Raw genomic sequence first — 22,394 nt, 5'->3', positions numbered from 1 at the left:
AACCGGGAGCCCTCGTGCGCTGCTGGCGGGGGGGTGAGTTGGTGCAGCCACTATGGAAGGTTCTCAGAAGATTAAAACTAGGACTCCCATATGATCCAGCAGTCCCGCTTCTGGCATTTATCCCAAGGAAAGAACACACTAACCTGAAAAGACACCCGTACCGCGACGTTCACTGCAGCATCACTTACAGTAGTCAAGGCCTGGAAGCAACCTAAATGTCCGTGGATGGGTGTGGCGTGCATACACAATGGAATATTATGCAGCCATAAAAAGAAGGAAATCTTACCATTTGTAACAACCTGGGTGGACCTGGAGGCCATTAGGCTAAGTGAAATAAACCAGAGAAAGACAAACACTCTATGATCTCGCTTTGTGTGGGATCTAAACAGAACAAAACAAACCTCAAACCTACAGACAGAACAGGTTGGTGCCGGGCAGAGGTGGGGGTTGGGCAAAACGACCAAGGGGGTCAAAAGGTACAAACTCCCAGTTATAAAATAAGTAGGTCGTGAGGCTCATGTACAGCATGGTGACTGTGGTTAATAACACTGTATCGTATATTAGAAAATTGCTACAAAAGTTCTTAAGAGTTCTCATCACCAGGTGCCTCCTTTAAGCCTCTGACTTTGGCTCAGGTCATGATCTCACAGTCCGTGAGTTCGAGTCCCGCGTCGGGCTCTGTGCTGACGGCTCAGAGCCTGGAGCCTGCTTCCGATTCTGTGTCTCCCTCTCTCCCTGCCCCTCCCCTGCTCACCCTGTCTCTCTTTCTCTCTCAAAAATAAATAAAACGTTAAAAAACAGGTCTCCTCGCTAGAAAAAGAAATTTGTAACTATGTGTGGTGATGGATGTTATTGTGGAGACCACTTTGCAATAGATACGGATATCAAATCATTACGTTGTACACCTGCCGCTAATATAGCGTTACACAACACATCTCAAGAAGACAAGAAGTCATGAGGGGCACCTGAGTGGCTCAGTTGGTTGAGCCTCCGACTTCGGCTCAGGTCATGACCTCGCAGTGCATGGGTTCGAGCCCCGCGTCGGCTCTGTGCTGACAACTTGAAGCTCGGAGCTGGAGCCTGCTTCCGATTCTGTGTCTCCCTCTCTCTCTGCCCCTTCTGCTTGCACTCTGGCTCTCTCTCTCAAAAATACATAAACATGAAGAAAAAGAAAAAAAGAGTCGGACGCTTAACTGGCTGAGCCACCCAGGCACCCCTGGCCTTAGCTGCTTTGTAAGTAAATCACCGAGTGTCTACCAAATACTTATTCTGTGCTGGTGTGTGTGAGTTTCAGGGGCTACGGAGATAAGGAAGGCGGGTCGGGGGACACACAGGTAAACAAACCCGGGTGATTCAGGACACGGGAACTAACCAGGAAACCAGGCATGGGGGGCGTGGGGGTGGGGTGGGGGGGGGAGGTGTGGGCCATTCTGCCTGGTGCCAGGTTGCATGAGGCCAAGCGAGGCTTCAGGCTTCAGGGAGGGGATGGTAGTTGAAAGAGCGGGTATAGGGGTGAGCAGGTGATCCTCGGGATAGATGAGCAGGGATGGGTGGAGGAGGGTGGGGGAGCGAATGGGTGATGATGAGGGGCTTCGAGCTGTAGGGTCCTCTGGGGAGGGGCACGAGTGAGCGTGAGTGAGCATGAAGGGAGTGGGAGAGCCGCCAGCCGGGGAGCTCCATCTTGGCACTGGGGAGCCATGGGGGGAGTGGGAGGTCCGCTTCCAGCGCTCACATCGCCCCGTGACGGCTGTCCTGGGCCACTGCGTGCCCTCGCCCCGTCCGGCACGATCCTCGACCCTCGGGGCAAGCCTGGCTTTGCTCATCTTCACGCTCCTTCACCCACCGCAGGCGGCCCGTCAACGGCCGTCCGGCATCTGCTAGGTGCTCGCGTGGTTTGGCACCTGCCGCCACTCCTGCCCATGAGGAATTCCTGGCCGCTTTCCCCGGGGGGCAGTGGGACACATCGGGAAAGACGAGAATGGCTCGGACTTTGAATCCCCCAGCTGTTGGCTGTGGGTCTTTGGGCAAGTTCCTTCACTTCCTCAGGCCTCAGTTTCCTTATCTGCAAGATGTCAGCCACGGTATGAAGCCCCCCAGAACGTTCTGTGTGTTAGAGTGCGTGCGGAGTGGAGGTGCGTAGGACGTGCTCAGTGCACTTGAGGAATGGTCGTCGGAGGGAGTAACAGCCGCCAAGGGCGCTGGCCACTCGCCTGTCTCCCAGCCCCACCCCTCCCTTGTTCTCTCCGCCCTGTGCGGTCAGGGCTTCGACTGCAAACTGCACTCCCGGGCTCCTTGCTGGCGGGCCTGTGCCAGGGCCACGGTGAGGTCTGCTGCCGGGGACAGGGGAGGACCCGCTCCTTCCTGGTTGCTTCTTTTTGAGGCTGCCCAGCACCGCCTCCCCCGAGAGCTGGATCCCACCTCTGAGCGTCCAGGCCCTGACAACCCCAGCCTCGCCCGCTCATTCTCACAGCCCGGAGGGGGAGCTGCTTCCTGCCTTATCAGTGTCATTAGGCGTGTCCCCTCCCACAGCAGGAGGGTCCTCTGCCTGCCTTCAGGGATGCCTGTGGAAATCCACAGCGTGGTGTGTGTGTGTGTGTGTGTGTGTGTGTGTGTGTTCCCGAGGGACTGGCTCCTGACGCCCAGCACCGGGGTCGTGTGACAGCAGGTACAGGGCACACTGTGCTCGGTGCAGAGGCCAGAAGGGCTTGAACAGGAGCCACAGAACACGGCTGGGGGCCGGGGAGGGGTCACCCGCGGAGGCAAGTCCCAGGGCAGCGAGGGCCGGGCGATGGGGGGACACGCTGGCAGGACCGGAAGAGTCGAGGCTGATTGGAAGGTGGGGTTTGTACCAGGTTTGGGCGGATCAGGAGGCTGGAGGGCAGGCTGCAGCCAGAAGTGGAGGCTTCCACGCCAGGGAAGATGCGCTTCAGGGATAAAGAGGGGACTGGAGGACGGAGGGAGGGTGACTGCTCTCAGCCCTTGGCAGGCTGGGCCTCCAGGAGCTGCTGTGCCATCCCAGGCGGGCCAGCTGGCCTCTCAGATCATTGACACCATCCCCTCTGAGGCAGATTTAAAAAACAAACAAACAAAAACCTCTGTCTGTCTCTCTTTCTTTGGCAATGGAAAGTTCTTCGCCAGCGTGAGGAGTTATTGGTATTAAGACGCTATCCTGAGAAAGTGGAGAAGGTCAGCTTGGGGGAGGGGCCACCGCAGCGGGTGTTTCCAGGCTGGGAAGGGGAGGAGGGGGGCGTCCCAGTGGGGAGGAGTGTGGGGTGACCTCAAGGGGTGAGGTGGCCCGCACTGAGCGTGGGGGGACAGGTTGGGCAGGGCGTGGGACCCGAGGGGAAGGGAAGATGCGGTTGGTCAGTGGGTGTGGAGGGTCTGCCCAGTGAAGGGGCTGGGAAACCAGACGGAGGGTGGTCCTGTCGGGGTGGGAGGGGAAGGCGCCCTCACTTTTTGTGGTCCCAAAGACACTGCTCGCGGGGGGCTGTTGGCCTCCCCTGGACTGGGCCCAGAGTTGTCCGGAATCTCCAAGAAGTGTCCGCTTTCCCCCATCTCCCTCCTGTTTTAAGTCTTTCCAGGCAGAAGACATCTTGGGGCTACGGAAGCAGGCTACCAATCCTAAATTCGTGGAAACTGACTTTGGTCCTGCCCAGAACACGGAGGAAACAAGGTTCTTGGAGGATGCGTATGGGTCAGTTCTCGCGATATCCAAGCAAGTAGGGAGAGGGTGAGCCGGGGCCCCACGGGTCTGACCTCACCCGTCCCCAGCCCCGGACCTCGGCCACCTGGGCAGGAAGCCTCCTTTTCAAAGCAACTGCCTGTTTTCCACCCTATGAACGATGCATGCTCTTGAACAGACCGGCGGAGAAGATACAGATAAGCTAAAAGGTTGTCGTTCACAATCGCGTCTCCCAGGCCTCGATTACGCTGGCGATATTTTTCTGAGTTGGGACACGTAAATGCAAAATTTGTGACTTGCTCGTTTTGCTCTGCAGCTCACCGCGGCCACCTTTCCAAGGCGCCACCTGTCCTCGCCACAGGCACTGCCACGTGCCCTTCAAATGGTATCACACTTAGGGGCGCCTGGGGGGCCGGTTGGTTAAGCGTCCGACTCTTGGTTGCGGCTCAGGTCATGGTCTCGCGTTTCGTGGGTTCCAGCCCCGTGTCCGGCTCTGTGTTGACGGCGTGGAGCCTGCTTGGGGTTCTCTCTCTCTCTCCCTCTCTCTCTGCCCCTCTCCCGCTTGCTCTCTCCGCCTCTCACGAAATGAATAAACTTAAAAAAAAAAATGCTATCACGATTAGGTAACGGTGGTCATTTGTGTGGTGCTCCCCAGCTCGCAGAGTGCTCGGTGTTCATTATTTTGTTTCAGCCCTTGGCCTTCCTTCATGGGGGGCTCTCCCTTAGGTGAGGCTGCTTCCAAGAGAGGCCACCGTGCTCCCGCGCTACCCCCCCAGCCTCACCTTCCCCCTTCCTGCGTCAGGGGTGAGGCTGGCCGCACCCCTCCCCAGCTCCCCGTCTTCTCGCCTGAGATGCATCATCTTTTATGCACACGCTCTCCTGCCTCTGCCCCCCCAGGGAGGAAGACGCCCTGTCTCAGTTTCTTGAGAGTCTTTCTTCATGGTCTGGGGATTTCTCCCCCACGGCCGCCTAGTCTTCTGTGTATCCTTCATCCGCCCCCTCTCCCTGCACCTCTGCCCACTTCCCCCCTGCTCTAGTTCTGCACGAGCATGTCTGGCAGTGACCAAGCAGAAAGTCCCCCTGTTGTTGCTTGCAAGTGTAGGGTGGGGGGGGGAGGGCTAGACCCACAGAGAGCAAAGGGCAGAGTAGGGGAGAGGCCTTGGGGTGGCCTCTCAGCGTCCATGGCGTGTGGAGAGGGGTTCTGAGCTCCTGTCTCCCTGTCTGTCTGTGTCTCTGCTCCTACCGCCTCCCCAGCATCCATGCTTTCCCATCCCGGCACCGAGAAGGCCCGGGTGGTTCAGAGCTGCAGCTGCTGGGGTGTTGGTGGGGAGAGAGGCCCCTGAACGAGCCCCTCTTTCTGTCCTAGGATTTCAGCCAGCCTCCTTGTCCCTGGACGGCCTCCCTTCTGCCCATCCCCACACTTGCTTCTTACCAGCGCCCTCCTCCCCTCTCTCCCAGGCTGTGGTGGGAGCAACGAAGGCAGAGAGAATGGCTCCTGGCCTGCTCCGTCCAAGAAGCCAAAGTGTTCAGGTGTCCTGCCTTCCCAGGAACCGAATGAGGGGACATCTCAGCTGGGGCTGCAATATCTACCGTGGGGCAAGATTCGGGGCACGGGCTGTATACCTCCTGGCTTTGGAGAAGAGCAAATACTCCTGAGTCAGGGTGATCCAATATCTAGGCCGCACTCAGAACCCAGGTCCCACGGCCCCTCAGGCCTCCTTTCCACAGCAAGGACACTAGAACTCTTAGCCTTGCAGCCCCTTTGAGACCCCTACTTCTGTCAGGCATCAGGAGTAGCTGAGGACTTGATCGCAAGCTCCTGACCGTGCTCCCAGGGGCCTGCCAAGAGCCTCCCTCTGACCGTGCTCCCAGGGGCTCACCAAGAGCCAGCACCTGCTCATCTTTGGAAGTCGAGCACAGGCAGGGTTTTCCTGAAGCCCTCTTTGCTTCAGCTTTCTAACCCTTCCTTATGCCCCTCCACATCCAGATGGCCAGCACTTCCGGGACAGGTGACATCCAGCACTGTGCAGGTTAGGGGTGCGGGCGGTGGGGGAAAGCTTGACCGCACTGCCGCCGTCCAGGCCCGTGCAAGCGCCGTGAGGCTGTGTGCCCTGTGTAGGTGTGTGGGTCTCCCCTGGGGCCCCTGTGTGGCGTGCCCCCCCCCCCCCCTCTAGTCAGCGGGAGGCCGGTCAGAGACCAGGAACCCAGAGAACAACCTCCGGGGCTTCCATTCTCCGTAAACTGTGGTTCCACCAGCAACCATTAGGGGTCACTGTTGCACCAGCTACCATTGACGGGCAGGGGCAGGGCAGGGGTCCAGCGGGACAGGTGGTCCCGGCTGCCCACACTGCCCCTGCCAGCGGAGTGTAAGTGAGCTGTAACTGCTATGACGGAGATGGTCTCACACAGACTCGTGCCCACTCCACTCAGGCCTTGAGGAGCTGTGGTTTGCAGGGCACGAGGGCGCCAAGCAAGCTCAGAAGCGCAAAAGTCCCCAGACTCTGGGTCCGTGGCAGCGCGGGAGCCATGGCCCCGAGCCCAGGGGGCGGGAGACGCTGGTACAGGATGCTAAAATGTCCTGAGCCGTGACCAGCCCCCTCTGCCTCCATCGTCTTCACCAAGGCTTTAAGTCGTTTATCTGCAGCTCTTCCTGGCATAAGAGCCTGGAAATGGACTCCCCTGTGCTCCTTCAACACGCCTGCAGGGCATCTCTGCTTGTGGGTAATCTAAGGGAGCCAGACACACAGACTCTGCTCGCGGTCCCTGCCCTGGCTGGGGGGCGGGGGGGGGGGGCGGGGGCGTCCAGCACGGACCGGTCATCAGGGCCCCTCCCCCACCCCTGCATCTGTCCTCCGATGCCCGGGAGACGTCTGCCCGGTGGAAGCAGCGAGGGACGACCTAAAGATGAGGTGTGGGGGACGGTTGGTGAGGCCGGGAGCCCAGAGACAAAGCTTCCTTGCCAGGCTCAGCCACCTCTGGCCGCCCGAGCGGCGGACACGGCCATGACAACCCGGGCTGTTAGGTCCTCGTGGAGGTGGTGTTTGACAGCCCAGTATTTATCCTGTATCGCGGCCTCAGGGTCACCGTGTCAAGTCCCCAAGAAGGGAAGGAGGAAGTTCAGCCGGTGTTAAGACCACATAGATGGAGAGATAATGGGCTCTCCAGGGACCAGGGCACAAACAGACCTCAGCATTTATTGTGCCTCCTTCAGTCTTCCCCTGAGAGGCCGGGGGTTGGGGGGCAGGAATGAGGGCAGGGAGGAAGCAAGGCTTGAAGGATCAAAGCCTTAATCATCCTAGGGCAGGGGGGAGGTTGAGGGGAAGGGGCTGGGAGAAGGGGTGAATCTGCACCAAGGGATGCCCCTGGGGAGGAGGGCGGAGGAGCACCAAACTTGGGGGGTCCTGGGTGTGGCGAAGGAGGGGAGGAAGTGAGGGCAGGCTACAGGCTAGGAACCTGCTCACCCAGGTCTCTGGGTTCTCCCCACGCCCCTTGGTGCGTGGGGACGAGGGGAGGAGGGGGAACGTGGGGCTGAGAAGGGCATTCGTACGGACATCCCATCCCCCACCTCCACACGGGGACAGGGAGGGCTCCCGGCCTCATGCGGGTGCTCCTCTGGTTTTGAGTGTGTTGATGGTCCCAGAGGTCCACAGGACACCCAAAGCTGAGGCTGGGGGTCTCCGGGCCCCACCTTCTGGGTGGGTGGGCCCCTCTCCCCAGGCTGGACTTCTTGTCCACTCTTCCTGCCGTGACCTTGCTGAGCTTCTCGTGGAGAAACTCGGACTCCCATGGGGAGTCTGCTCTGCCCCCTCTGCCCCCACCCGGTCCTCCCTCTCCCGCTCCCTGGCCCAGCCTGGGCCGCCCCCATGACCCTTTTCTGAGCATGGGGTGGGGTGTGAATGTCTGCACACCTCAGGGCCTCAAAGGTCAGGACCCTTCCTCTCTGCCCGTGGGAGGCCCGCCACCCAGAGAATAGGGTGGCCTCAGTGCCCCGGGCCCCCATTTGGGGGGCTGCAGTCTGAGGGAGCCCCTCCTGGGGTCGGTAGGGAGTCGGGCGCGGCCACGGCCAGTGGGGACCCCCGGGCGCCCCGGCACTCTGGGCTGTAGTAGAAGGAAAAGAGGCGGAAGGAGGGCCGCAGCTCCCCCCGGATGCTGTCCAGGATGTGGGTGAAGGCGGGCCGCAGGCGTGGGTTCTGCTGCCAGCAGCGGCTCATCAGCTCCTGCCTGGGGAGGGGGGCAGCGTGAGGAGGCCAGCCGGTGCGAGGGGGGCGTGGGGGACTGCATCGGGAGGGCCACAGGGGCGGAAACGGGGTCGCAGCGGGGACTCAGAATGGGAAGGCTCAGAGCGGGGCACCGGTGGACCTACAGCATCCGAGGAGGCGGGGCCACCGTCGCGGGGGGCGGGGCAGGGCAGATGGCGGGCAGGGGGCACTCACAGCCGAAGGGGACAGCTCTCCAGCTCCTCCAGCACCCCACCATCCATGACAAACTTGAGCACCTGCTCGTTGGACAGGCCCTGGTAGGGCTGTTCAGCCAGAGTCGCGATCTCCCAGAGCACCACACCGAAGGACCTGGAGGGCACGCACGAGGGCCTGAGCCCAGCACCTTGCACGCGGCGCAGTGCACCCGGGCCCCTCCCCAGCCCCACCTGCACACCCCCTGAGCCCTCTGCTCCAGCCAGTCCCCACCAGACGTCCGAGTGGGTGGTGAAGATCCCGTCTTTGAGGGACTCGGGGGCCATCCAGCGCACGGGCAGCAGCCCCTTCCCACCCTTGCGGTAATAGTCTGTCTCGTACACGTCTCGGGTCATCCCGAAGTCTGCAAAGCGAGGGTGGACAGGTGTGGGGCCGCGGAAGGCCACACCAGCCCCGGCCCCGGCCCTCTCCCCCTGCACAGCCCCCAAGAATCCTGGAATGCGGCGGCTCAAAGGACCTCAGAGATCATCCCACGCCAACCACCCCCTGGCCTTGGACGAGAAGCCTGAGATCCAGGGTGGGGGGAGTGGCTGTTAGGGGCAGAGCTGGGGGCCAGGTCTGGATCTCCTAGTCTAGCTCAGGGAGGGTCACTCTACTCCTCAGGCTGCCCCTGCCCGCTGCACCCTGCGTACCCCCGATCTTGACGGTGAAGTCCTGGGACACCATGCAGTTTCGGGCCGCCAGGTCTCGGTGCACGAACTTGTTGGCGGCAAGGTAGGCCATGCCATCTGCGATCTCACCAGCCATCTGGATCATGTCTCCCAGTGCCGGCCGCGGGAGCCCAGGGTTGTTCTAGAGCCAAGACAGGGGGCTGGTAAAGAAGGAACCCGGAGGTTGGACTCCTGCCCAAGGATTCCCCCACAACTGTGCCCAAGTCAGTTCTGACTCTCCAGCCCCTTGGCCCAGGGTCTTTCTGGTCCCCACCTCTGCCTCAGGCCGCAAAGATCGAAGATGGCTCTTGAGGTCCCCACGGGTCATTAACTCCATGATGACCAGAGTTGGCTGGCCCTGAGACACCACGCCCAGGAGACGTACCTGGGACGGACAAAGAGCCTGGTTGCAGGTCCCCTCTCCTTGACCCACCTGGCCAAAGTACTGACCTGCTGTGACCACAGCCTGACCCAGACGCCAACTCTGACCCTAAACCCAACCATGACCACAGGTGTAATCCTGATCTAACAATGACCTTGACTCTAACCCACGAACTTGATCATAACTATCATTCCAATCTTCACGATTCACCCAACTCTGACCTTGGTCCCAATCATGATCTTAATGACACTGAGTATTGACCCCCAACCATGACTGATCCCAGCCCCAGCCATGATTCTGTCATGGTCTTCCCATGATCTGGTTTTGAGTCCAGCCCTAACCATGACCTTTACCTCAATTAGGATCTTTGCCACAGTCCCAACCCTGACCTTAATGGTGCCCTGACCTCATCCTTGACCCTCCCTATCCGTCTTACCATATGACTTTCAGCCCAATTATGACCCTACCCTGGCATTGTCCCTGATCCTCCCTTACCACGTGGTGACACTTGAATGCCTTCATGACAGAGGCTTCCTTGAGGAACTCAACGCGTTCTCGTGGGCTGGCCAGCTCGTTCACCGTCTTCAGGGCCACGGGTGTGGACTCCTCTCCAGCCTCAAGTCCTTGTGCCAGTCCCTCGTATACCATCCCAAAGGAGCCCTGGCCCAGTTCCCGGATTATGGAGATCTGCTCCCGAGGCACCTCCCATTCATCAGGGATGTACACTGAGGGGAGGTGGGGGTCACGAGGCAAGAACACTGCTCTCTGCCACACCCCCGCCCACCCCTCTCCTCTCTGAAAGGGCCCGGGTCCCAAGGCTGCTTTTTCTAAGAAGGTCTCCTGGAAGTGTGGCTGTCCTCCCCTCCTGTCTCCCTTTCCCACACACCTGTCCACCCACTCCCAGACCTACTATCAGAGGCGCTGAAGTACTCCGGATTCACGGAGGCATACAGGGTGCTGTTTCTGCAAAGGGAGGTGAGGGGGTCAGGCTGGAAGTGTCCCCAGGAAGGAAGGAGCAATGTCAGAGGACGAAGAGGAGGGGAGTTACTGACCACACCCCCATCCCTGATCAAGGGTGACCTTGGGGATCCCTACGCACTTTCCAAGTCCCGGCATCTGGGCTGTGACAGGCTGGGAATGGGGAGTAGAGCAGCTCCTGCCTACTCTGGTGACCCTGTGACCCTTAGAGTCCAGCCAAGCAAAATCCTGCCTCCGTTGCCCTCTTGTGTTCAGCCCCAGGGGCATCTGGCAACTGTTCCAGGGCACATGGTCAGGTCTCCTGTCTCTTTCCCTGCAGGCTGAGAACGTGGTGGCCAACAGTCCCCGTGTGCCCAGACCGGGGAGTCCCAGGAGGTGGGACTTTCACTGGTAAGGTTGGGAAATTCACCAGTAAACTGAGGCCAGCGGTCACCCCCCTGAAATGTGTGTCTCCTCCATGCTGCCCTCAGGGGATGAGTTAGGGCTCTAGGGAGTCCTCTACTGTCTCATTTACCGTCCTCTGACTGCACACTGACTTTGCGATGAGGGCTCAGGGAGAGAAGGGGGATGGGAAACGGTAGGACTGGTCATCATCACCTCTTCCTGCCGTAGAAGAAACCGAGGGCAGCGAGAATGACAAGCAGCATGAGCCCCACGGGGGTGACGGTGAGGAGGACGTGCAGCCCCCCGGAGTCTTCCTCCTCTGGTGGTCAGAGGGCAGCAGATGGTAGGGTCAAAGATGGAGAAGTCAGAGCACAGGGGACACGTCTCCTTTCATGAGGGGCAACAGGAGCAGGGGGAGGAATGCGGTGGAGTGGCTGTGACTTCCACAACCGGAGATGTGGCGGGGGCGGGGGGCGGGGGACCCAGGCGGGGCTGCTGGGAGTACAGTCTGGGGCAGAGGCTATGCCAACCTGGGCCAGGGATGTAGAAAGCGATACTCTCTGTCCAGGATCCGTTGCCAGCCAGTGAGGTTGCCCGAACTCTGGCAGAGTAGTTTCCAGGGGGCAGAAGGGCCAGGTGGACCCCCCCAGACTTGGCATACCGCAGGCGGGACACACACAGCACTGTGGCCTCCTGAGGACAACACAGAACAGCTGTCTGGGAAGAGGATGGAGGCAAAAACTGGGGCCGGGTGGGGGGTCCCCTGGGGTACCTACCTCTCCCAAGCGGCGGTACTTGATTTCGTACTTGAGGATGAGTCCGTTGGGGTCCGGGGGTTCAAGCCAGCGCAGGAGGACACTGCTTTTGCCGGCTGCCTCCCAGGCCACCTTCCCTGGGATGCCATCGGCTTCTCCTGTGGGAGAGGGCAGCAGGCAGTCCGGCCCCAAGTACTTCCTTTCACCTTCACGTTCAAACTCAAGGGGGCCACCCTGGGAGGTTTCAGGAAGCTCTAGGATATGCGGACTTGGGGACTAGGAAGGGTGAGCAGGCAGAGGCCCTGGTTACCAGGAGGTCGAACTCGCTAGTTGGCGCACTAATTGGGTAGAGTCCTTGGGGTCGGTGTGGGGGGTGGGTAGAGGTGTCGGGAGTCACCTACTGTGGGGCATGGTGCGCGCAAAGACGAAGGTGGCGGCGCTGCAGCCCACGGTGTGCGCCGCGTGGTTGCAGGCGTGGATGTCGATCCGATATTCCGTGAAGTGGCGAAGGCCACTCAGCACTGCTCGCTCCCGGGGCACTTTGTCCTCCTGGATCTCGAAATCTGAGCTGTTCCCCCCAAGCCGGAGGGCCCCGGCTGCCCGGCGGTGCCTCCCTGAGTCTCTGGGGAGTGCGCGAGTCAGAACCACGGCGGCGGCCCGGGACCCCCGCCCCTCAGTCCCACCCCGCTCACCTGTGAGGGCTCTTATTGATGGACGTCACCTTCCAGGGGGATCTGGGGAGACCAGGGAGGGCGGGGTCGGCCCGGGGTCAGCCCCGCCCGCAGAGCGGCCCCACCCAGGCCCCTCCCCCTCCAGCCAGACCCGCCCCCGCGGTCCCGCCCACACCCCCCATCCAGCCAGACCCGCCCCCTCCTTGACCCCGCCCCCCACACCTCCAGCCAGACCCACCCCCACGGCCCCGCCCACACCCCTCCAGCCACACCCGCCCCTCCGCGGCCCCGCCCACACCCCTCCAGCCACACCCGCCCCTCCGCGGCCCGGCCCTTCAGGCCCTCGGGGTGTGTGGGGGGGGGTTGGCGCGTCTCGCCGCACTTGGGGATTGTGATGGCGTTGTGCAGAAAGTTTTCGAACTTCTTCTGGAACGAGGCCTCTTGCGCCTCCAGCGGCGGCAGGACCTGCCCCGGAGGTGGGTGCTGGCAAGGGCAGCAGCCGGGTTCCGTCTCCGCTTGGAGTTCCGCGTCCTCGCGGTCGAATCGCGGGTCGCTGTTGCTGGTGGGCAGCCGCAAGCCTGGCGCGACGCAGGGAAAGGCAGTTAGACTCACGGCGCCCCGGCCCGCGTCCCAACCCCTCCGGCCCGCGCCGCTGCCCTGCGCACCGCGGTGGCAGTAGTCGTTCAGGTAGAGGTCGCCGTCCTCCGCCAGACGCTGCCACAGCACCAGGTAGTAGGTGATGTTCCCGTTGCGCTGAGTCGGTGGCTTCCAGCGCACCAGCAGGTGGGACGAGGAATTGGACGTGGAGATGACATCCTGGGGCACCGTGGGCGCTGGGGACGTAAGTAGGGTACAGCTGAGGGGCCGCGGGTCCCCCTTTCAAATACTGTCTGGTAAGGGGCTCCTCTCTGGGGTCCAAGCCCCTCTCTTTCTCCCAAGGAATCAGTGACCCGCAAACTCCCTTTCCTTGCACTCAGAATCCTGGGCCCCCCGTCCCTCGAAGGCCTTTGAACTGGCTCAAATGTTCCCCCTGCGCTCTCTCCCACCCACAGCCTCCCTAGGACCCAGACGGATGCCCCCTATTCTTTCTAGGACTCTAACATCTGGCTTCCCAGTCTCTCTAGGGGCCAGGTGTTCAGTGACCCAGCTTCTCTATGTCTGGCGCCTGGGTTCCCTCATTCTCCTTCCGACTCAGGCACCTAGCTCCCACCCCCTTGGAAGTCCAGCCTACCCGCAGGCAGGGTTCGGAGGTAGACGATGGGGCTCTGGGCTCCTTGGTGGGGGCTGTCCTCAGCAGTGGTCAGTGTGATGGCCCGCACAAACACTGCATACTGGGTCCAGGGCTTGAGGGGGGCTAGAGTCACCCCTGGCTCCTGGGTGCGGCTTAAGGGCAGCTCCACATCCAGCAGGTTCCAGCTCTGGGTCCCACAAGCATCTGGACCTATGTGCTCCGTGGCGTTCTGGAAGGGGCTGAACATCCCGACCCCTGGAACTGAGGGGTGGCTCAGCCCTACCCCAGTTTTTAGCACCCCCTCCTCTCTGAACCACCTGAAGACTGTCGTTACCATTCTTCCAGTAGGCGTGAAGGCACCCTGCTCTTTGGGGGCACTCACTGAGTGGGTCTGCTCAGAGCTGGGATTGGGCCAGGAGTCACAGCCTGTCTCTGAGTGAGCACAGCCACAGCCATGCTGCAAGGCAGTGATGGTAGGGGGGCTTCGTGAAGGACTTCTAAGATTCTCTATCTTTTGAGCCCAGAGGCAGCTGGGTACAGTTGTGTAGATTGTGAACTGCACAAGCCAGGCAGGGGGTGCCAGGTACATTGCAGCCCATGTTAGTGCTCCCCAAAGTGTGGTCTATGGATCAGAAGATTCAGCATTATCTGGGAGCCTGTTAGAAATGCAGATTCATGGGCCCTACCCAGGACTAAGTGAATCAGAACTTGTGTGTGTGGGGGGGGGCAGGGCCCAGGAATATGTATTTACCAGTCTTCAGCTCCCCGTGCTAGAGACCTTCACCTACCACTGGGACAGGCCACCCACCATTGACTCCCCACCCCCTTCCCCCCAGCCAGGTCCTGTGCTAGTGGGAAGGTTAAGGCCTCTCGATTTTAGTTCCCAAGAAGGACTTCCAAGCGAGGTGGTTCCCATCCTCTGTCTCCCTCAGTTCTCCTCACTGCTGCCCTCCCAGACCGCCCTCCCAGACCCACCCCTCTCTTCTAAGAATTTTAGTTTTGATTCCTAGCCATGCTTTTGGAGAAACCCTTCCTGTGGTCTAACCACTGGCCCTCCTGCGCTGGTCAGTACACTCTCTCGGAGGAAAAGAGCAGCCTGTCCTTGGCTGTCCCTGCTCCCTCCCTTCCTCCGGCGTTAATGAAATGCTGGCAAAGCTACGCATAAAACTGGCCAAATTAGTGGGTACTCCCCAAACCGCTGCTGGGGCAGGAGCATGTGGTCAGTACAGAACATTAGCATAGTGAATTGAAGTTTAAATATCCAAGCCTTCTCAGCGGGGCTCCTGTCCTGGTCTCTCCGAAGTCCTGACTGTCCTCTCCAGTTCACTGGTGAGGCGAAACTGAGGCACGGAGGGATGCATAAAGTGAGGGGAGAGCCAGACGTGGGCACTGCAAGCGAGTGCGACGTGGGGGCCTTGGCCCCTGGGTTCTCTACAGCTCCCCCCCCCCACACTCGGAAAGCGCTCTGCCCTCACCTGACCGCTTTCGCAAAGGAATCGGCCGCGTCCGGGCCTGGCCCCGCCCCGCGGTGGCTCTGGCCCCGCCCACGCCAGCGCGGGCCCCGCCCCTCGCCCTGGCCCCGCCCCCGGCACTCACGACTCCTTGTAGTACACGATGAAGCTGAGCAGGTCCCGAGCCTCCAGCGGCTCGTAGCGCTCCCAGCGCAGCAGGATGCTGTCCGCCTGCGTCACGTTGGACACGAAGCGCAGGGTGCGAGTCTGGCCTGGGCGGGGCGGGGGGGCCAACACCTGCTCTCAGCCGCGTTCGTCTCTGCCCGAGCCACCTAATTCCGAGCCCCCACCCTGACCCCGCGGCACCCCCTCCCCCCACGCGGCCTCCGAAGCGGACGTAACTAAGGGTCCCGGTCAAGCGCCCCCTGCCTCCCGGGTGCGTGTCTGTTGTGTTTCAGCGCGCGCGCGCGCCTGGGCTTTGCGCGGGTCGTGTCTCCCCGGGGTTGGGGTGTCGGGCCTCACAGGCAGCGCGGTCTCCGTTGGTGCGGGGGTTGATCTCGGCCTTGTTTTGGCGTCCCCGCGTGCCGGTCACCTCCTCCAATCGGTAGATGTGCTCCAAGCAGAGGCGCGGGTTGAAGGCGAAGTAAATCTTGCCCACGGGAATGGCGAGCCCCGCAGCCACCCAGGACCCCAGCTGCTGTAGGTTCTGGTTGTCCAGCACGTACAGAGTGTAGTTCCTGGGGGAGGCCAGGGGACCTTGCTCTGCACGAGAGGTGGGGGCAAGGGGGGAGGGGGGGTGCCTTATGGGTTCCTCCTGGAGGGGCTGTCCCTGCCGGGGGGCACAGGGGAGAAGGGGCACTCAGCCCGGGGCTCTGCCTCTCCAGCTGCAGTGTGGGTACCCCTGGGGGGTCCGTGGCTGTTCCAGGGAGACATGAAAAACCGCTTGGTGGGACGGTAGTTTAAAACATTCTCTGTACGTTGACAAATCCTGGCTACCTTACAGGTGGGCCTTGACTGGTCCGTGGTAGGGATGGATTCAAACCGAGGCAGTCTTGCTGGGCAGCTGAGAGCATCGGATAACAATATTAGCCAACCTACGCAGAGTTTGGTGTCACTGTAGTTTCCATAGTACGTACTGTGTTCTAGGCACTGTTGTGTTTCATACATAACAATGTAAGTCGTATTCACAACAGCCCTAAGACATAAGTAGTGTTCGATTAACCCCATTTTACAGAGAAGAAAAATTGAGGCCCAGGGAAGTTAAGTAACCTACCCGGTGTCACACAGACAGTCCGGGGCAGAGCTGGTTCCGGAGCCCATGCTCTTTGCCGCTGCTTTGGGAGGGTTAGGGACAAGGAGGTGTGACAGAGGGATCAGGTCAGAGGCTGTTTCTGACCCCTTACCCATCCACCATGGCGTCGCCCCGGATTAGTTTGAGGTTCTTGAAAAAGCCCAGGGACACGAGGGCGAAGGAGTGCTTGATTTTGAGGAAGCCGGTGATGGTCTCTATCAGCCCTAGGCTGTGCTGCAGCTCCAGCTCTAGGTTGTCTGGAAACGGGGAAGACGGGGCCAGAGCAGGGCGGGAGGTGACAGGTCTGCATGGGGTGGGGGAGCAGGGCGCGTTGCTGGATGGGGGCGCACGGAGGGGGCCCCTCAGGACCGGGACCCGGGGTGGTGGACAGTGGTGCCTTAGCTGGGTCCCTGTAAGCGGGCACGGCCGGGAGGAGAGGTGTGGCCTGGGGAAGGTACTAACAGCCCTGGCGAAGATTGACGATGAGGCTCCCCTCCACGTGGGTGCAGCCCACCAGATCCTGTGCGGCCTGGATGGAGTCGATGGTCTTGGTGCCCACCTTGCACTCTTTGGGGCACAGCCCCTCACACTTGCGGCAGAATATGCTGGCAGGGGCAAGCGGAGGGTGCGGAATGAGCCCCGGACCAGCGTGGACCTCCTCACCGACCCGAGAGTGCCCCCCCGACCCCCTACACTCACCTGCTGCCATTGCGCGTGAAGCCTGGAGGGCACTGGGCCAGGCAGCGGCCCTGGTGGATGCCGAAGGTGGAGGCGCGGCCGGGCACAGAGCGCAGGCGGGCACAGCGCTCCGCCGTGACGCAGCGCCAGGATTCGTGCTGGTAGGTGCCTGGGGGGCAGGCCCGGTGGCAGGCACCCTGGAAATAGAGGTGACGACAAGCGACGCAGGCACGCGGGTCTTCTGGCCGGCTGCAGCCCCCCAGGCATTCGACGTGGCAGCACTCACCCCCAGCGGTGCAGGCCAGCCCATGGGGACAGGGACACACTGCGGACAGAGGGCCGTGTCGGGCCTGGCCCCTGCCCCCTTGGTTCTGGTGCCATCCCTCCCCCTGGGATAACACTCTTCATCCGCACCCAAATTCCTCCCATTCGGATGGCACGGGGTTGCTGGCTCTCTTTTCCTCAGGTGGGTTCTGAGGACAAGGACCACGGTCCCTCTGTGTGGCTCCCCACCTCCCACGGCGCCTGGCCAGGGACGTCGGAACTCAGGGCAGAGCCGTGACCTCGTCCACCACGGCTGCTTCGGCCCCGCCTGCTGCCCTGTCTGGGCCTGGTGCTCAGATCATCACTGGGCCTGGTGCCAGGGGGAGCCTGCCAGCTTCTCCCGGGCACCGAGGCCCGGGGCCAGGGGGCCTGGGAGTGTGTGCGAGGTGGGGCCGCCACGGGCCGTTTCGCCCGTGCCCTGCCCACACCTCCTCCCCCCTCCCCAGCTCTCTGCCCTGGGCGGGAGGCGGCTCCAAGCAGCGGCGGGTGGGTTTGGGGCTGGGGGCCCAAGGCTTGTGAACCGTGCGTGGTGGCAGCTCGCTGTCTGTGGGAGCGGGGCGTGCGGGGGTCAGTCAGGGCGTGTTGACACTGTACACGAGACAGGATGTGAAGCAGCCGTGTTTACAGCCAACACGGAGGCACCGGGGAGCTGGGGCCCAGCAGATACAGCGGGGATCTGGTTACTCTTCTGCCCCAAAGCAGAGGCTTTGGGCTGAGGGAGCTGACCTCCTTGTGGCCAGCGACCCCAGATCTGCTCCGAGCCTCTGAACGGTCCTCCTTTCCTCCCCCGTGAACTCCGCCTCCTCCCCCCATCATCCCTGCTTATTTCACTTCCCCGCTTCGCTCCACTCCCTTCCCTCCCGTTTTTCTCTCCGTGCACCTGACTTGCTAGACTGGATCCCACCTGACAGCCTGCCTTGTGCCTCCCGCCCGTGCTGCAGCCACTTTTATCGGGACAGAGAACACCCGCCATGACCCAGGCACTGCCCTAAGCCTCATGGAATAGCTCACGTAAGCCACCTCGGTTACCTAACTGTTCCGAGCCTCAGTTTCCTCATCTGCAAACTGGGAATAACAAAGACGGCCTGCCTCACAGGACGGGTGAGAATGAAGGGGGTCCGTGCCGGCCGAGCGAGGGCGCGCGCCGTCCTGTGGCCACCGGCCCGCCTGCCCCCACCCTTCCGGTGCCCCCCCACCCCCGCCCCGCCGCCCCGTCGTGTTCTGGGCCGGCGCCCACCTCGCTGGCAGTGGCTGGAGGTCCAGCATCTGTAGTCGGTGTGCCCGCCGAAGGTGGTCCTGGCGCAGGGCTCGCCGCTGGCGCCCAGCACGCCGGGACACACGTCGGCGCACTCCTCGCCCAGCTTGTTGCCCACGATGTGGTTGGCCCCGGGGGCCGGCTGCAGCAGGCCCCAGTCAATGGTGGACAGGTGGCAGAGCTCCTGGTTCTTCTCGACGCGCACGGCCCCCCGCAGCACGGCCCCCAGCGCCGGCAGCCCCACGTCCCGCAGGTGCGGCATCTCGTAGACGACCAGCGCATAGCCCAGGAAGAGGCGGGCCCCGCGGACCACCGCCAGGTTGGGGAAGAGGTCCCGCAGGCTCTCCAGGCCGTAGACACGGAAGAGGAGCAGGTAGTCCGTGACCTGCGTGAGGCGCGGGAAGCTGAGGCCGCGGAAGTCCTCGCCCGTGGCCGTGAACATGAGCAGGATCTGCAGGTGGCCCTCCACCACGCTGCAGTTCTCCAGCCGGCGCAGCTCTGCCACCTCCGAGCGGATATCCAGGCTGGGGCACACTGCGGGCACAGGCGGCAGGCAGTCGTCAGTGGACTGAGCTCCCCGTCCCGCCCTGGGGGACCCTCTGGGAGCGGGACACGGCGTGGGAGCGGGGCTCCGCCGTGGCGGTGGGGTGGCCTCCTCCCTGGGCCTCACAGGCCTCATGGCGGCTTGAAGGACGGGCACCCCACGGGTCAACGTGGGCCAGAGTGAGCTCCTCCCTCCCCAACCTGCTTCATTCCTGCGGTGACGGCGACGGTGAAGAGTCCTTCCCTCCACGCCCCCCCCCGCCCCGCCCCCAGAGCCTGTGGGCTCCACCTTTAAATGACAGCACATCCAATGTTCAGTCACCGCCTCCGCTGCTGGGCACCGTGCCCTTCTCCTGGATTGACAGGGGTGGCCTCCCAGATGGCCCCCCACCTCCGCCCGCGTCCCCTCCCGGTCTCTTCACTCTATAGCCAAAGGGATCATCTCAAAACAACTGGGGTGACCTTCCTGCGCTGCTCACAACCCCCTGGCGGCCTGCATCTGATTAAAAGCTCAAGTCCTTACGGGGCTTGCAAGGCCTCTGCAGCCTCTCTGACTTCACCCCCTTTGCCTCTCTTCCTCAGCCGCACTGACTTTGTTCTGCTGGTTTTTCAAACAAGCCAGCTAAGCTTCTGCTCTGAGGTCTTTGCACATTCTGTTCCCTCTGGCTAGAGCGCTGTTCCCTGTACGCGGTCCTTCACCTTCTTTAAGTCTCTGCTCAGATGTCACCTCCTCAATGAGGACTTCTCTGACCATCCGTTTAAACACTCCCTACCCCCCTTCCTACTTAACTTTTCTCCTTACATCTTAACGTTGGCTAATGTCTGAGTTACTTATTTTGTTTACGGTAAGCTCCGGAAGGGCAGGGATCTTTGTGTAGTTCATTGCTGTATCCTTGGTGCTTGGCACAAAACTGGTGCTCAGCAAGTATGTGATGAATGAATGGATTCTGTGACTGGGACGCAAAGCCTCACATCTCCCGCTTCCCTCCCAGGCCTAAGGGAGCCGGATGTCTGGTCCCCGCACTGGTTTACTCTCGAAGGGACGTCCGTGGCTCCCCACTGCCGAAAGTTCAAGTGAAAATTCCTCGGCCTGATATCCAGGGGGCTGATAAACGGGTCCTCGCTAATGTCTCCAAGCCTCAGGAGGGTTCCCGGGCCTGGCCACACACTCAGCTCTTGTCCTGCGAACCTCGGGTCGAGCCCGTCCGTCCCCGATCCTCTGACCTGACTTAGTCACTTCCCCCTTCGGGCTGGCCAGTTCTGGCTCTAGCACCCACCGGAACACCTGGGGCCTCACCCCACAACTGTTGCCCACATTTTTGTCACCCCTCCAAGGACGGGATCTCCCGAGGGTGGCCCTTGTTAGTCGGCACCGAGTCCGCGGTGCTCAGCTCAGGGCTGCGTCCACCGGGCACTCAGGGGCCATGGTTTGAACTGGCGGACATCTGGTTCCCAGATCCACTCCTCCCCCGGGGACCGGGGTGTGCCTGGCTTCTTCAGACCCACTTTCCTTCCTCTCCCCAAGGCACCTGAGACGGGCCCCCTGACTGGGCTGGATGCCTGGCCAATGCACTCTTCATTTGCTCCAGAGGATACCTTCCAGGCTGGAGGATTCGAGTCTATTCTTCGGCTCGCCAGTCATGTCCTGCTAGGCTGTCTGGATCCTGCTCCCCACTTCCTGCCTGGCTCTCGGCTGCACCGCACCCCCACACAGACCCCCGCACCCCCACACAGACCCAGGCCCAGCTCCTGGTAGCGGGCAGGCAAGGTTGGCTCCCTGAGGCTTGCCTCACACCTTCTCCCTGTTGTCATTAATGGTCCCTGTGCTTGGCTCTGCACAGCTGCTGTGTGTGTGTGTGTGTGTGTGTGTGTGTTCACATGCACAAAAAGAGGGAGAGAATGAGAAAACACTTCTAGCCCCTCCAGGCAAAGGCCAATCAGGCTCTCCAAGGCGCCCACATGCCACTTCTCATCATGCCCCGGCCTCTCTAGGGCTCCCCTGATGGGAGTCATTTGGAAAAACAAATCTCCGACCTTCACAGATTAACCCCTGCCTGCCTGCCCTCAGGACCTGGCCCTGCGCAGAGCTGTGCTGGGAAGAGGACATCTGGGTCCTCTGATCAAACAACCAAACACCACGCCCCACCCCCTCCCAGGGACGTGCTCCCCTCCTGACAACCGGGCTCACGGCTGGCATCTGTGTGCCCTGTCCTGGCCCGGCAGTGGGGGAGGGGCTGTCCCTCGCCTGCAGTGCCTTCCCCACCAGCACTCTTCAGGGGACCCCCGACCCCAACCCTTTGCAGCTCCCCTCTGTCTCTGTAGGAAAGGGAGACTCTGACCTCCTCCTGGAAGCCTCCCATCTGAGGGTGCCACGGGGCCCGTTGGGGGGGGGGGCACGGAGCAGTGGACCTGCCACCCCCAGCTGCCTCGGTCTGGAAGGGAACGGTGGGACTGGGGAAGGGCACGCTCTTAATCGATCCCGCTTTTGAATGTCGCACATTCAGTGTCTTCCTCCCCTGCTAGGCTCCCCACACCCGCATGGGGCCTCTTGGTCTATGCGGTCCTCCCCTCCCCAACTCTGCACATAGGAAGGGTCTGGCCTGGGCCCAGTGGATTGGCCCTAAGTGTGGGGGACATGGGACAAGGCCCTGGGACAAGCGCTCAGGGCCCCAGTCCAGCTTTCCCTCTCAATTCTCTGAACCTCAAGTTTCCTGTCTGCACAATGGGTTCATTACTTCATGGTGCCTAGTTCTCAGCTACCCATCCCTCCCTGCACCCGAGAAACGACCCCTGAGACTGTCCTCCTCATGCTGTTCTCTGGGAATGCACGATGGAGGAGATCTCTTTCATCTCTCTGTTTCTCACATCGCAGGGGGCTGAGGGGGATACACGGTTATGTGGGGGAACTGACTGCTCTTCCTGGTGGGAAGTCCTGAGAGCCGCCCCCGTCTTCATGCCCTAGGTAAACAGATGTTTGGCCTCCCAGCGGGCTGGGGGGTGTGGGAGGGGGGAGATGGGGGTCCAGGAGGCAGCGCTGGGGGACTCACCCTCTAGTGTGTCCAGGCCAAATCCCAAGGAGAGATGGATCGCAAGCAGGCATGCGACCCCCGGGCACAGGCTGGGCGCTGCCATCGTCCCAGGCCTGCCTCGTGCCCACTCCTGGCTTCTGCAGCTGGCTCGGGGAGGAGCAGGGTCTGGCAGGACCTAAGGGACACAGAGATGCAGGCTTCAGAGGGGAGGGGAGGGTGGGGGCCCACGGGCGCGGGGGGGGGGGGGTGGGGGGTGGGGTGGGGGGAAATCTCAGAGGGAAAAAGGGAATGAGAGCCACAGAGACACAAAGACAGTGACAGGCAGCTGGAGACAGACTCGGTCTGAACCCAGAGACAGAATGATGAGGGCAGAGATGCAGAAAGCAGCAGAGGAGGCTCAGAGAGGCCTCCGAGAGGGAGAGTCAGGCAGGGTGCAGAGCAAAAGGCAGTCCGCGAGGCCTGCCAACCCGGAGCCGGCGCGCCGAGGAAGCCCGGGGAGCCCGCCCACGAGAGCGGCGCGGACTCGCCCGGGAGAAAAGTCCGGAACCCCGCTGGGCGGCTGGGCGGCTGGGCGCCGAGCGAGCGTCGGGGGGCCGCACGGGGCCGCGGTATCACCGG

General features: G+C 61.8%; 1 protein-coding gene across 2 annotated transcripts; it reads right to left on the bottom strand.

The window, feature by feature from the left end:
- Positions 1-6,809: 6,809 nt before the first annotated feature.
- Positions 6,810-21,985, bottom strand: INSRR (insulin receptor related receptor). Of its 2 annotated transcripts, XM_043567723.1 has the most exons (22): positions 21,795-21,985; positions 18,187-18,738; positions 16,647-16,950; positions 16,410-16,552; positions 16,060-16,204; positions 15,179-15,393; positions 14,802-14,928; positions 13,206-13,444; positions 12,640-12,807; positions 12,357-12,552; positions 11,996-12,037; positions 11,705-11,925; positions 11,325-11,461; positions 11,079-11,241; positions 10,762-10,867; positions 10,097-10,149; positions 9,682-9,911; positions 9,079-9,189; positions 8,787-8,946; positions 8,368-8,497; positions 8,116-8,250; positions 6,810-7,903 (listed from the first exon to the last, which is right to left on the bottom strand). In XM_043567723.1, exons 1-22 carry the CDS (start codon positions 21,877-21,879, stop codon positions 7,663-7,665), a joined length of 3,903 nt encoding a protein of 1,300 aa, XP_043423658.1. In that variant the 5' UTR covers positions 21,880-21,985; the 3' UTR covers positions 6,810-7,662. The 2 variants fall into 2 exon arrangements, with proteins under 2 accessions (XP_043423658.1, XP_043423657.1); XM_043567722.1 differs by lacking the exon at positions 21,795-21,985 and having other exon boundaries at positions 18,187-19,225.
- Positions 21,986-22,394: the final 409 nt, after the last annotated feature.

This window comes from Prionailurus bengalensis, chromosome E4 (assembly GCF_016509475.1).
Source record: "Prionailurus bengalensis isolate Pbe53 chromosome E4, Fcat_Pben_1.1_paternal_pri, whole genome shotgun sequence".
In the NCBI taxonomy this organism is placed as follows: domain Eukaryota; kingdom Metazoa; phylum Chordata; class Mammalia; order Carnivora; family Felidae; genus Prionailurus; species Prionailurus bengalensis.
The sequence above is the reverse complement of the archived record's forward strand: the minus strand, read 5'-3'. Positions and strand labels throughout refer to the sequence as shown.

Bases quoted from the DNA above. Each gene is read 5' to 3' on its own strand.
- INSRR (XM_043567722.1), bottom strand. From the start codon at position 19,054: ATGTGCTGTCATTTAAAGGTGGAGCCCACAGGCTCTGGGGGCGGGGCG. The intron at 14,929-15,178 runs GTGAGGCCCGAC...CGCCCCGCCCAG, and splicing joins CAACGGAGACCGCGCTGCCT to GCCAGACTCGCACCCTGCGC. The intron at 12,553-12,639 runs GTGCGCAGGGCA...GCGTCGCGCCAG, and splicing joins GAACGACTACTGCCACCGCG to GCTTGCGGCTGCCCACCAGC.